A 15,358-nucleotide genomic window follows, 5' to 3' on the forward strand; every position below is an offset into this window, starting at 1 on the left:
ATGTATCTTCTGTCACTGTAGCTGTTCCAGTCTGCTTGTCCTTTCTAGTGGGAATGTCTCATCTCACAAGGTTGTGGATGGGACTCAGGATTCCACCTAAGGTCCTATACTCTGTGAAGGCTTTGTGCAAGGCTCTGGGAATTAATGAAATACAACTTGAAATCTTGCAACAAAGTGATGCAGTACTGGAGGCACTCATTCATCCATGCCAAGAAATTTGGAAGACAGCTACCTGGTCAACCGATTGGAAAAGGTCCATACTTGTGTCCATTTCAAAGAGAGCTGACCCAACAGAACGTGGAAATCATCAGACAGTATTAACATCACATGCAAGCAAAATAGTGCTAAGGATAATTCAAAAACTGCTGTAAAAGTACACTGACAGGGAACTTGCAGAGCTGGATTCAGATGAGGACGCAGAACAAGGGATATAATTGCTGGCGTTCAATGAATCTTGGCTAATAGCAGAGGATCCCAGAAAGATGTTTACCTGTGCTTTATTGACAATGCAAAGGTGTTTGACTGTGTGGCTCACGACAGGCTACGGATAACATTACAGCAAATGAGGACTCCAGAACACTTAAACTGTGCTCACGAGGAATCTGTACATAGACCAAGAGGCAATCATTCGAATAGAACAAGGGGATACTGAATAGTTTATAATTGGGAAAGGTATGCGCCAGGGTTGTATCCTTTCGCCACACTTAGTTAAATCTGCATGCTAAGCAAATAATCTGACAAGATGGATTATATGAAGAAGAACATGGCATGAGGACTGGAAGAAGACTCATGAACAACCTGTGATATTTAGAGGATACAACTTTGCTTGCTGAAAGTGAAGAGGACTTAAAATACTTACTGATGAAGATCAAAGACCATGGCATTTTCAATATGCACGTGAAAGTTGGACAATGAATGAGGAAAACTGTAGAAGAATTTGAGTTTTGGGGGTTGGGGAAAATTTTTAAAGGTACCATTGGCTGCCAGAAGAACACACAAATCTGTGTTGGAAGAAGTATAACCAGAATGCTCCTTAGAAGTCAAGATAACCAGACTTCATCTCTTATACTTAGGGCATATAATCAGGAGGGACCAGTCCCTTCAGACGGACATTATGGAGGGTAGGCATAAAAAAGGGAGACCCCCGCAATGCGATGGACTGGCACAATGGCAATGGGCTCAAGCATCGCATCAACTGTGAGGATGGGGAAGGACCGGGAGTTCTACTGTGCATGCACGTTTTTATGGGTCGGAAATGACTTGATGACACCTAACAACAACATGTGTCTAACTTTGCCTGGGGTCTTCACTCTTTCTGGCAACACATGTGTTTCCCGAGTCAGATTCCCCATTCTCTACGGCGGCTTCTGATACTGTTCCCACTCTCTCCACCAAAACCAAACCTCAGTCTTTTGAACATCATTCCTTCTGCCGCTGCCCAGAGTAAAAAAGCAGGTATTGTCAATGGGAACTCCCTCAATTCTCTGTCCTCAAACCTACCCTGACTAAGGTCAGTCACTATACCTGTACCCAAATCTCATCCATTCCCACATGCCTAAGGACTCTTCCCATATCCCTATCACATACTCAACATTTTCTTTCAACTGGTTCTCACTGGCATTTAAACAGGTTTAGGTCTCTCTCATCTACCCTCAGTTTCTCACTTGAGTCACTCCTCAAGCTATTCTGACCTGACTTCCTTTTTCTACTCTCCACTGAACTCCTGTCACAAAATCCAGTAGTCCACAGGAAGAAATACACTTGAAGACTACTGACAGTGACTATGCATGAAGTTTAAGAAGAAAACTGTGGAAATCCAAACAGTGGGCCCATTCTCAATGGAAAGAAGTTGGCGCTGCATCAAAACACTGGCCAAGAAATGTGTATTTTACACAGTTTAGATACAAATAGATAACTCAATGTGGATAGTACAAAAACATCCAATGGATCCCTTTCTACTTTCTCTCTCACCTGCTACCTCGCTACAGCACGGTCCCTCTGGCTATACTGTCCTTCTTGAAATATTATTTCTCTCTAACTTCTCTGACACTACACTATCCTGGTTTCCCCTTTATCGTCTTTCACTTTTCTTCCTACTCCTTTTCTTCTGTCTTCCCAGCGGTGTTGACACTCCCGAGGCTTCTGCTCTTTCTTCCCCTTCGCCTGGCTGGTCTCACTTACTCCTCTTCAGGTACTAATAGAACATGAGGCTGTGACTCGCACATTTCTATCCACAATCCAAATCACTGGCCCAAACTCCACATCTAATGGATATATAGTTGCTTGGATATTCTACAGGTCCTATAAACATTGCACAAGCTCAAAATGGAATTCCATTTCAAACGAGTTACCATGCCCTTTTTTCTCCTTCTATGGTAATTCTCTTATGGAATCACATCATTGTTCTGGTCAGCGAGTTGTCTGCTCACACCATGTCCCGCCCCATATTGTCCAGAATCATTCTCTAACCCATAGCAACAGCAATCTTTCTAAACAGTAAGTGTGGCCATGCCACTTCCCTGCTTTAAAATTTAAACTTTGCCAAGACTCTTCAGCGTTCCCAAGGCAATATCAACACATGGAGAGACAATTCTCAAGGTTCAGGAGTCAAGTCAACTCTTCTGGATTCTTCCTGCGTGTCCTGGGTGGCTAGCAGAGGTGTCCTAGTAGCCACAGAAGCACATATCTATGGCCACCTGGGCCCAACCACACCCACTGCACCCCACAACTGCACGTTGGTTTACTGACCTCTCCCACCAGATAGTTCCTAGCGAGTGATGGCTGTCTCAGGTTCACCGTTTTCTCACATTATAAAAAAAAAATGAAAACAGAGGAAAAAATACTTAAGAAAGCTCATTCATGCTTTAAAAATTTTGTAAAATTGCCTTTGTTGTTGCTGTTGTTAAGCGCTGTAGAGTCGATTCTGACCCATAGCGACCCTCTACAGGGTATCCGAGGCTGTAAATCTTTACGGGAGCAGAAAGCCTCATCTTTCTCCCGCAGAACAGCTGGTAGTTTTGAACTGTTGACCTTAAGGTTCACAGCCTTGGGCCTCTGAAAACGAGCATATTTTCGTATATAACGTACCCATGTAAATACTGTACACGTGCATATACAATGCTTAATAGTGCACACAGACAATGAATGCAAGATGGGGCTGCACGGTGTGGAACAACACTTAATGAGTGTGTTACTTACGTGAAAATATGGCAATATTTATTCTGACTATAGGATAAAGATGATGAAACTCAGGAATCAGTGATCATAATAAGTCAGTGTTTAAAATAACCCATAATCAAAATTTGATTGATATACAGTTAGCCTAAGGATACTTACAATATCACAGTCCTTTTTTCCATCTCGTTTAATGGGTTCATTCAGATCTTCTTGGCTCCGAAAACTAAACTTTTCAATGGCTTCTGTAACTCCACGCAGAGAACTATAGATTTCTTCAGAGTTCAGGTTCTCTGTATCATAGTCCAGCATGCTAAGATAAAAAATATTTTATTTCTTAAATTTCAGTATGGGCATAAATTACCTCTACTAATTTACAGAGTACAATAAATGTATACTTTTGTTTCTTTAGGTGACTTAGAACAAAAAGGAGACATGTTTTGTTAGTGCGTCACCACCAGACAATTCTTCCTAGTAAAATCTGTTCCAAACACATTATATCATCAATCAATAAGAAACCAGTGGGAAATAGCAGTAACCACAAGAATGCAAGAACTCAGGAGTGAAAATCAGTGACTGAATGCATGAGGTAATGAAAGTGGAAAAACAACTTCCAAATCTGGAAGATGGAAAAAAGTAGTGTGGTTGTTACTGGTCTCAAATGTACAAATTTAAATTAAGAAGAGAAGGCACTTCAAAATAAAGCTAGTATTACAAATTTCAGAGGCACAAAGCAAAAGACCTTAAGAGACTGCGTTAGTAAGCAACACTATGCTTACTAGTAGCAGAAATGTGTATGATAAAACCCTAGGACTCAGTAAGATTCACCCTACCAATGGTTTTCTAACTCTAGGCCAGCTAACCCAGGCATGTGTACTTAACATATTCAACTCTTCTAGATGGTTCCATCTGAAGTTTTATAATAAAAGCAGATCATACAAAGATGAATCATGCCTCTGGATGGATGTCTGAAAACATTTCAACAAGCAGAAAGTATTTATTCTTCAGGGAAAAGTGATGCTGGATTGCTGTCCTTTTCTATGTTTAGCAAAACAAAACACAAAATGAAGCAAAAATCTTAAGATGCTTTTTAGTATAACCCAGTGTCAATAAACGGCATTGACATGCATGAAAATCGCACCAAAACAGAGAGAAGAACCTAAGAACAAAATAGCTATTGCTGTCCCTCATGGAGAACCCCAAAGAAAAGAGTGGATGGACACACCAATGAAAAGAATAAAAATAAAGCCTGAAGCAACAGCCAACCAAGGGTAAGTCAAAACAACATAACTGAGCTTAAATACCACCCACCTTCAAGAAAAGTACTTAAAGCAAAGATCAGAACGTGGGGTAGACTTCTAAGGACATGCTAGCAATCCTAACTATGAATAATGTAAGCATACAACATAACTGAGAAGCAAAGAAAAGCAATCTCTGTTTTTCAAAAGAGAAAATACTGAAGCTGTCCATTGGCATTGGCGGGAACCCTTTCCTAGAGGCAATACAATCAAACCTGCAGTAACTATAAGTTTCCTGGTACTTAAAAACAAATACAGGCATACCTCGGGGATATTGTGACTTTGTCTCCAGACCACTGCAATAAAGTGAATACCATAACAAAGTGAGTCACACCAATTCTTTGGTTTCCCAGTGCATACAAAAGTTATGTTTATATTATACTGTAGTCTATTGTAATAACATTATAAAAAGTTTGAAATATGGTGAGAATTATTTAAAATGTGCCAGGGACATGAAGTGAGCACATGATGTTGGAAAAATGGTGCCCATCAGTTTGCATGATGCAGGTGGCCACAAACCTTCAATTAGCCAAAAACAACCCCATCTGTAAAGTGCAAAAATGTGAAGCACAATACTTTCCCTTCTGTCCCACTTCTAAGGTTTGACAGGCTAGCAAGACAAGATTCAGACAGGTGTGGTGCTACCGGATCAGCACTGGACTGCTAATCACAAGGCTGGTGGTTCAAAGCCACCAGCTGCTCCTTGAAAACCCTAAACAAAATTGCTACGAGTTAGAACTGACTCAATGGCACTTAACAACAACACCACTTGATATACTCAGACTTCTACTGGCTAGAGGTTGTAATGATTCAGGTGTATTCTAGGGGGGTTACGTTCTGCTGGAACATAAGATCTGAACTCATTCGCAATCTATATGCCTAAAAATGTCAAAGCCAGCCCAGACAGAACCCATTTTTCTTTCTTGATGAAAGAAAAGAAATACACACCCCCAACCATACTCTTGAGAGTTCACAAAAAACACACACCAATTAATTCAAAGACTGGTTCTGGTATCAAATGAAAACAAATGGGAACTTTGGACATGTTTCCAGTTGAAATTCCATGTATATACTGACAGGTGGGAGACCAAAGAATCTGACCACAAATCAAGATTTCAATCTTTTCTGAGTTCATGAGACTGTCTGGTATGAGGCAATTCAGCAGAAGCAATATCCCTCCCTCACGGTGAAGAAAGCATGACTGAAGAGCAAGGGGTCCCGGACCCTCTTCTCCAAAAGCACCCACAATACTAGCTTTATGTATGAACAAAGGTATTTATACACCTGGCCAGTACACTACTGTTTATGCACAAAGACAGTATGGCTCAAACGAAAATATATGAAGTTACACAAAATGCCTTAAAATACTTCAAATCATAACTTAAAAAAAAAAAAGCACAGCCCATGCAAAACCAAAAACAACAAGCTGAAAGAATGATGGGATGAACACCAGGAAGTCTGGCAGAATATTCAGCCTTTGACTGGATGTCACAATATTATTTTCCATATGTCGCTTCAGAAAATGTCAGCATTCAGAAAATTCATCTCATTAGTTCTAATCTGAACATTCTTAAAAGATTTCATTTTGGTTTGCATAATTTTACCATTAAGTTGCCTCTTTTTAAAATAAGAAAATGAAGGACCCTGCCTTTATTACTGTTCCTCTTTCTTACTTTCAATCAATCAATCAACTCAAGCTTCCCGTTTTGAAGCACTATGTGTGCAACCAAGCACAGTCTTGCTTGCCCACATTTATTTCAGAATTCCTAGCTGGAGGGCTGGAGGGTTTCTTTGGTGTGAAGCTAAAGCTGTGAGTTCCAGGTGATAGGCATAGCTGGTCTCCTCTAACAGGAAACAGACACTGTTACTCTTGATGCTTTGGCTCGATTTATCTTTTGTTGGAATCAACACCTATATAACCCTCATTTTGTAGGGAATTCACAAGAATGCTGTCACCCTAGATTCTGTAGAGGACAGTGTCCTGACAAGCATGTCCTAAGAGTAGGTGAGAGGGACCTTGGCAGCTTTACCTAGAAGAGATGCAATTGGATAAGTTTCTACATTTCACCTGTCTTGTTACAGCAGAGATACAACCCAGGACACATCATCTTCTGGGTTAAAGGCCACATCTGGGGTCACTGGTAAATATGTTGATAAACTCAATAGATTAAGAGGAGTTAATCAATTGGCAAATACTCTGACTGAAGGTCAGGTCATGTCACCAACACAGGCAAAGGCCCAGTATCATGGGTGCAGAGAAGAGAAACTGGAGTAGCAGTATGTCTTCTGTGATCTCTTCTTTTCTTTAGGGGAAAAAACCACTAAGTTCAGAGTAATCATTGATTGTTTTGAAGTGAATAATATTTTGGCACAGTGCAAATGACAAACATGGAGTTCCTTTTCATTTTATGGAACTGATAGCTTTTGTAACTTTAAAACTATGAGTATCTACTCAGTTCTCCCTCCTCTGGTTTACAGAAGCTACACATACGTATTAAACATTATCAGTCGAATTAGATCAACAAATATAAAAGTATAAACACATTTGAAGAATGATTCTAGAAACGGGATGGCCTCTGAAGGGTCAGCCTTGACTGGGTGGGGAAACTGGCTGGGGTGAGCTTGGTGTTCCCTTAAGGGCACAAAGTCAATATACCGGGAGTCAGTTAAACTGAGTTCATTTTCTGAGGCGCTACTAAACTTTTTTTCAAAAGGCTAATAACACGATTTATTAACATTAAAGATAATCACCTCATTGTCTGCAAGCCCTAAAATTTTATTTGTGGTAACATTCATTGTAGGTTTTTCTGTACAACTTCTAGAGCTTTTAACAGCTTCAAAAGAAAGATGTTACTGAATATTCAGCTGACTTGTTCACCAAGTATGGTTTCGCTAAATTGAAGAAATAAAAAAGTGAAATGCAAATCTCCTAGGCAAGTTATCTTTGAAGCATTTCAAAGTCACAGACTTCATTTAGCCTGTCTTGGTATGGTACTGTGGGTTAATGCACTGGATGGCAAAATCAGTTTGAACTGCAAGGTTGGAGGCTCAGGCTCACCAGCCGCTCCTTGGAAACCCTATACAGGATTGCTATGGGTCGGAACAGACTCTACAGTACTTAACAACAACAACAGCAGCAGAGCATGCAGCCCTGGTGTGGTGCTAGAGGATAATGCACTGGACCGCAAAATCGGTTTAAACAGCAGGGTCAGCAGTTCAAACCTCACCAGCCACTCCTCAGAAACCCTTTCTAGGGACGCTCTGAGTCAGGACTGACTTGGCAGCACTAACATTAGAGCATGCACGCGTGCCTTACCAAGCACAATGAGAGTGGGACTCCTCAGGCTCTGCTCACAGAAGCTTGAGTTCTCTGGGTCTTGGACTTGGAGCTAAAGTACTCAATAGGCCCTCAAACAGATATGGGTATCTACATGGACTCAATTTTGTACCACAGATGTACCATCTTTCTGAGGAAAGGACAGCTGAAGAAAAGTCCCACTTCCTCCTTCTAGATTCACAGCTTAATGTTATTCAAGCAGTAAGCTTCCCTTAGCACTCTGTAGGTGACCAGTAAAGATACCGATGCCTCTCCTGACTAGAGGCTGAACGCCTTTAGTGAGATGCAAAAAGGAACACACCACTGAGAGTTCTTTTTCTGGACCTGTACTCCTTGGCACCACATGATATAAGAATCAAGCACAGGACTGAGAGTTACATGGATGGGTTGGGAAAGAGTAGGTCTCATTTGCTTCATTCTTCAAGGAGAAGGCTCTGCGCACTGAAAACACAATGCTCAGTGAGTGGTTGTCACTGTCACCTGCCTTGATTTCATGAGTCAACCAATCAATTTGTCACATCCGAAACAATGCACTGGGCTGAGTGGTTTCCAATAGCAGAAGTGGGGGGATTTTGATCAGGAGAGGAAAGGGCCATCTGTTGCTCTGACATGGTTAGAAGTCACACTTGATGGAATTCAACAGAAACCTGCTCACTTTCTCTCCAAGGTTCTCCTCCTGAGAGTCTTAAAGCCAAACAGGTCATGGCGGAGGCAGCTAAGAGGCTTTTCGAAAGACCTGAGACGACCTTGAAAATGCAATAATATTGTGACATCTCAGACAAGTGTAACAGGTAGCATGTTACCTGGGAGAGTAAGAGCGCCTGAGAATCTTGTGGGAGGGAGCGGTGGGGATTGAATTAGGCTGAGAAAAGGGAGGTGGGTGCTTCGATAACCCATCAGCACTCCAACCCCATAACCGACTGTAGTGATCAGAAGAGGAAAGTCAGAAAGAGAAACAGAAAAGGCAAAAGGGAGGGGGAAGAGGGAAAAAGACACCATATTCCAAGTGTCTTAGTGGCTGCTCTTTCCTTGAAAAAGTTCTACGAAAATTAATCCAAGTAAAATACACTACTTCACCAAACAGAGAAAATGGACAAATTTCATTTATAATCTGGTCCTCAAATAAGACTGTTCTGTTCTTTCCCCTCTTAAGCATAGGGTGCATCCAGTTTTTTAAAATCTCATGAGATTCCAACTGTATGTGTGTGCTTGAAACTGGACCCAGAAGGAGCTAAACTGGTTGGAATCGTGATGTGAGGCCATGAGGTCGAGACCATGCCATCACACAGCAGTCCTGCTTGCGGCTGTCTTTCTCTACTCTAGTCTCCGTTTACGGTAAAAGCACACTAGGGAAAATGAGCAAAAACAGAAATAGGACTTAGTAATGATAAATCCCATGTCATCAATCCTCAAAATACTAAGTGATATTATTTATTAATTAGCTGAAAAACAAACAAATAGTAATTCTTCCCTCACACAGAAACAACAATTAATGGAATATTTTATTAAAGTTGAAACTGTTATCCACAGCTTGTTTAATATGGGTGGGTTAAGAAAAATGAGTTCTTGCCTAGTGAAACTATAAAACCATCTAATTAGATTTGTTAATCATTTTACAGTATTTTTTTATTATCACCATGACCTCGGGAGAAAGATGAGGTTCTGTGCTCCCTCAAAGATGTACAGCTTCTGAAACTCTGTACAGAGTTTCTATGAGTTGGAACTGACTTGTCAACACTTAAGAACAACAACAACAACAACAACAACAACACCATGATCTAAATGTAGAATTTTTAGATTAAAATAAAAGTTCATTTTGATGAAAAATAAATAATAGGTGATAACTTTTCTCCTTATGACGAGCTAACAATGCCCTGGGACTTAAAAAAGTTAAAAATTCTACTATCTTTCATTTCCATTTTTCCATGAACTTTTGGAGCTCCCTCATATGTGGTCAAGGTCATTCAAAAGAATGATAAGATCAAAGGAAACTCAAGTTTCAAAAGCATTACTCAGAAAAATAGTTGAGATAGTATGTACTCATCATCTTCTAGAACTTGCTTATCATCCACTTAGCACATGGCAACCTACCCATTCTTCTAGTTAGAGCATTAATTCATTTCTTTTCCATATTTTTATGGAAACTAGGTAAGCTATTTGAATACGTCTAGGGATATGATGACATGAAGCAGTTTTTCCCAATGGAGGGCAATTTTAGTTGTAAGAAAAATTATTTCTGCCGTTGAGCTCAAGTTGATTAAGACCATCTGGCTATTAATGCACCAAATGAGAGCATATTTAAAAAATAACTACCTAACTAGATAATTTCTTAAAGAAGATCTGTGCATGAATAAATATAGAGAGTAAACTTAGACTTTTTCATATTCAAAATAAAGTCTCTTCATTTCTTCCACTGGCCAGCAGCCCTAGTAGTAAAAACTGAGGCCAAGACAATTTAGAAGAAATGGTGAGTTGGAAAAATAAATTTAAAAATTTAATGATTTGGTGGGGGAGGGGGGGCGGTGTCCATGAAGATCACAGCACCTAACAACAACATGAAGATTAATATCAAGCTGATTCTTAGGTCTGATGGATTGTGCTAGAGGCCTCCACCAATCCTTTATTTAGACTTTGTTAAGTGCTGTTGAGTCGATTCTGACTCTCATACTGACCCTATATAGGGTTTACAAAGAGCGCCTGGTGAGGTTTGAACTGCTGACCCTGCTGTTCAAACCGACCTTGAAGTCTACTAACATAAATAATAAAGAAATACTTAATTTGAGGTTTCCCTTTTGCTTATGACTTGAAGAATGCTCTTACCTAATAATGAAATAAAAGTATAAACTGTTTATTATGAAAGAACAAATTTCCCAATTAATATTGCAGAAGTACTGCTTCTAGACAAAGACAAGTAAAGCTTTCCTTAAGTCATGCTCTAAGGAAAGAATACATAATGATTTTACTGTCAATTCTGGACCTTGATAATTTAAGACACACCATATACTATAAGTATAGATGTCAGTATTTTCAGTTGGCTGAACCCCAGTCATAATCTGGGGAAAGTCTGACATTATTTCCCTTAATTTCTGGTCTCAACTGTATAATCATAACAGCCTGTTAAAACCATGACAACACACACCAAATTTGGAGATTTAATATCATACTCTATAAAACCTGGTGTGGCACTGCAGGATAAGCACTGGAATGCTAACTACAAGGTCAGTGGTTCAAACCCACCAGTCACTCCTGGGAAACCCTATACAGGATCACTACTAGTTAAGCCAACTCGACGGCACTTAACAACAACTATCCTACCTCAATATAACACAGAGGCATTTGGGGGATTAAATACAGGGCAATATAAATTGTTGCTGTTGTTGAATACCACTGAATCAATTCTGACTCAACACTTCATAGGGTCTCCGAGGCTGTAAATCTTTTCAGGAACTGAGATCTTTCTCTGTAGAGCGGCTGGTCAAAGCACCGACCGACACTTGTGATTCGCAGTCCAGTGCTTATCCTACAGAGTCACCACAATCTAAATAGCAAGGTGCCACTGGAGTCCTGGGAAGGCACTGTAGGGTAAGCACTAGACTGCGAACTGCAAGGTCAACCGCTGAAACCTACCAGCCACTCCTTGGAAACTCTCTATAGAGTTGCTATGAGTTAGAACTGATTCAACAACACTTAACAGCAACAACAGGTATATAAAGTCACTCAAGTGGTACACTGGATAAAGCACTCATCTGCAAAACTAGAGATTGATGGCTCAAACAGACCGGGCACTTCACAGGAGAAAGATGTGGAAATGCACTTCCGTGAAGGCGTACAGCCTTAGAAATGCTGTGGGAGCAGTGCTACTCTGTCCTACAGACACTGGATGGCAGAGGGGTTTGGAATAGGCTTATATAAGATTTTACTTCACCAAGAAAATATACAAATTTACATGTTCCAAAAATACTTAGAGAACAACATGAGAAATTAAAGAAAACTTCAGTTGGTAAGGACAGAATTTGGTTAACTTCAAAAATCTAAATTTAAAGGCACTGAAGTTTTGATAGCTTCCTACTACAGAGGCAATCCTTTAAAAAAAAGGAAAAAAGATACATTTCACAGTATTTTCCTCTAAATCTAAGATCTTGATGTAAGCAACCCAGAGGACAAAAGCCTCCTGATATTTTGATGTTAGTGATCCTCTAGAGGTGTATGTCCTTGACAGGTTCAGATATTGCCTCTTTCCTCACAGTTCTGGCTGGCAGGGCCCATAAGGGTTCTGCTCTGAGCTGGCCCACACTAACTCCAGCACTTGTGAGAGGGTCTCTATTAAAGCCACAATACCATTCAAGGACTTCTACAGGCTCTGACCAGAAGAAATGTCACCTAAAGGTCCCTAGGAATTGAGGTTTCTCTAAAGCCCTGCACAGGTTCTGTAAGGTCAATACTTACAGGATAGCAATGTAAGTTTAAAAACGCTAATCCAATTTTCAGAGCAGTACTCTGTTTCAAACATGAGTTCATAATGATACCAACTAAGAACGGAATGGCTGCTTGGTTAGAAAACGAATCCAGATTTGGTAAGGACTAACTGTTAAGGGTCTAACATGGAAGACCTTCATGTTCTCCAATCAGTTAGGAAACAGATCATGATTTCTCCATGGATTCTATGTAAAGCAGTACTAAATACCATCCGTAGTTTTAAAATCTGTAAGTATTGTTGTTAAGTGCTGTCTGTTGAGTCGGTTCCAACCCAGTTTATGGTTTCCAAGGAACAGCTGGTGAGTCTGAACCACCAACCCTGCAGTTTAAACTGACCTTGTGATCAAGTGCTTATTGTATAGCACCACACCTAAAATCTGAGGTACCAGAGAATGTTTAGAGCTGAAAGGGCCACAGAGAACTTTTAGCATGAACTTCTCATTTTACTACAGGAGCTAGTAACCACTTTGCCTTAAGACCACAAGATTAAGGTTTGAGTGAGGACAGTGGGCATGGTCTCCTGAAACCCAACACTCTTTCTGCCTATGAAACTGGATCCTAAAACTTACAATAGACTGGACCGACATTAGGGTGCCTTAGTTTTCTTCACTTTTGTTGAGATGACTTTACCTTGGAGATAGTCCCCCATGGGAACAATTGGTGGGTGAGGTCAGGGGACTGGTCCTGCTGCTGGTGTGTCTGGAGGGAGTCCGACCAATCGTATTGCTTGGAGAGCCCTGAGCAAAGATTAAGTACTATTATTATTCAGGTACTATATATAGAATATAAAAAGGTTTCAAAAAGTTTGTGGAAAATTTTCACTATCTTTTTATTTCATTTCCCCACAAATTTTTTGAAGTCCACTCTTCCTTTGCCCTTTTAATCTACATGTCAACAAATAAGTAGAACCTATACTTCACCCCCCCACCCCCCCAGAATAAGGACAATTTCAAGTGCTCATCAAGCAAAACTGTATAACTGTCATGCAGGCATACTGGTTATGCTACAATGTCAGACATCATCACATATTTGTATTTTCCAGTGTTACAATAAACTATTAAATAACATTCTAATGGACTGAACAACCTAAGAAAAAGGTCACATTTAAAAACCACTCATTCATTCATTCATAAAATTCTTATGACATGACTAGGGATACAGCAAGGACAAGCATGGCCCCCATCCTTGAGGAAAAGCTCACAATCTACTGAAAAAAAACAAGGAAATAGGACATTTTCTTAGAGTAGGTTCTAGACAACAGATAAGCAAAGGCCATAGTTTGAACACAGAAGCTCCAACAGTAACACAAAGCACTCACCACACTGGTGTTACTAGAATTCTTGAGGTGGTTCTGTAGGAGTTTGGTGGCACCATCCTGGAACGTTTTTGGCAAGGCACCAAGTAACATGGTAAATTCAGGGGTGTTCAATTCAAACAGAGAGATCAGCACAATTTGCGCTGCCTAGAAAAAGAAGGCATGATCAATTCACCTGATGTATAATAACCTATCTTGGTCAAAATGTCCATTAAAATTATTTTGTAAAGAAAGTATTTTTGCATAACTAAAGGCAAGGCCAAGAAGCAGCTAGAGAAAATAATATCAGTAATTATAAACAGTTATAAATAATATAAGTAATTATAAATAGTCAGACTTCAATCTGGGAAATATATCATAGTTTCATTTTAACACCTTTGTCTTGGATTTTCACAACACATTAATGATAAAGTCCTATAATTTTTCCTTTGCTGTTTGGCACCAGGAACGAAGCTAGTAAACAGGCAAATGAAACAATTAAAGAAGGCTTAATATTGTTCCCACTCCAGTAAGTCAGAACTGGACAGGGATTGCAGAGTGTGCACTGGAAACAAAAGAGCTTCAAAAAGAACAGCTACAGTTGGTCCAAAGAGCTGTGATTGAAGCATCCAGCGGATATGAAGTGAGGGGAGACTCACAAGTACACCCAAACTTGCAGATAGTACCTAGCCTCAATGGCTTGATAATCAGAACTTGACTAGAGGACGATTAAAAAAAAAGAAGAAGAACAAAACAAGTTTTGATAAAGGAAACAAGGGTAAATTGCTACAATTTGATGAACTTGACCTATATTCATGGAGGTAGTAGCTCTAAATACCAACAGAGAGGGAAGGAGTCTACACACCAAGTATTAATGCTATCTCCTCTGTATACAGGGTAGATAGGAACAGGCTATCTAAAATAAGGGGGCGATAAAGGCATGAAGTGACTGGCTTACAAGGTTTCAAGAGGGGTTTAGTTTAAGAGTGTGTGGGGAAAGATAAGAGTCTCCACTGAATAGTTTTCATCTTGCTAGATAGGTCTGGTAAAAAGAGATGGGGATAAGATTCTTAAGATTCCATAGTGAGTAACTGTTATCATGACTAATTGTGACTATCACAAATGTAATGGTAGAAGTTTTGTAACAAAAACAGAGGAATAGTTAATCTTACAGTCCAGAAACAGAGGACCCTAGGACCATCAAGGGAGAAGAGCAGAAGCGGAATGTGAGACCTTATCCAGAGAAGCAGCAATGCCAGAGATGGAGGCAATGATATAGACATGGAGAGAGGGAGCAGCTGAGGACTCTAGATTCATGGGAAGAAAGGGACTGAGAGCTGGCAGCCAGGAGGCAGACTTACAGAATGAGCTCTTTGGTGGTGTAAATTACTATATATGCCTGAGTGTTTTTTTTGAAAAAAAAAAAAAGAGCTAAAATGAATAGAGAGAAATACTGTTAACGGATGGTACATGGAGGGGATTATATGATTTACTGAATGTAAACCTGATGATATGTCCTGTAAACTTTCACTCAACTCACAATAAAACCTTAAAAAATAAAAACAAAAAAGAACAGCTGCTACTGGGTTCTCTTGAGATATTACTGTCCTTCAGCCCTTTATCAGAATGTCCTACTAGGCACCCATAGATCTGCTCCTATTGACTAAGACATACTAAAAATAAGACACAGTTCAAATACATTTGATAAGCGCCTACTTTTATATCTCTTAACCAAGGAGAGACAATCTTTGGGGAAGGCAGTCAGATTTTGGATGGTGT

General features: G+C 39.9%; 1 protein-coding gene across 2 annotated transcripts in view; it reads right to left on the bottom strand.

Annotated features, from left to right (window-relative positions):
- The window catches only part of CLASP1 (cytoplasmic linker associated protein 1), a 304,172-nt gene that overhangs the window by 47,403 nt on the left and 241,411 nt on the right, over nt 1-15,358 (bottom strand). For both annotated transcript variants that reach the window (XM_006868737.1, XM_006868736.1), the window contains 3 exons: nt 13,604-13,747; nt 12,916-13,022; nt 3,337-3,487 (listed from right to left, as the gene is read on the bottom strand). In XM_006868737.1, the coding sequence (XP_006868799.1) occupies nt 3,337-3,487; nt 12,916-13,022; nt 13,604-13,747 (402 nt within the window). The remainder of the gene's footprint in view (nt 1-3,336; nt 3,488-12,915; nt 13,023-13,603; nt 13,748-15,358) is intronic.

This window comes from Chrysochloris asiatica, unplaced genomic scaffold, assembly GCF_000296735.1.
Source record: "Chrysochloris asiatica unplaced genomic scaffold, ChrAsi1.0 scaffold00123, whole genome shotgun sequence".
Taxonomy (NCBI): Eukaryota; Metazoa; Chordata; class Mammalia; order Afrosoricida; family Chrysochloridae; genus Chrysochloris; species Chrysochloris asiatica.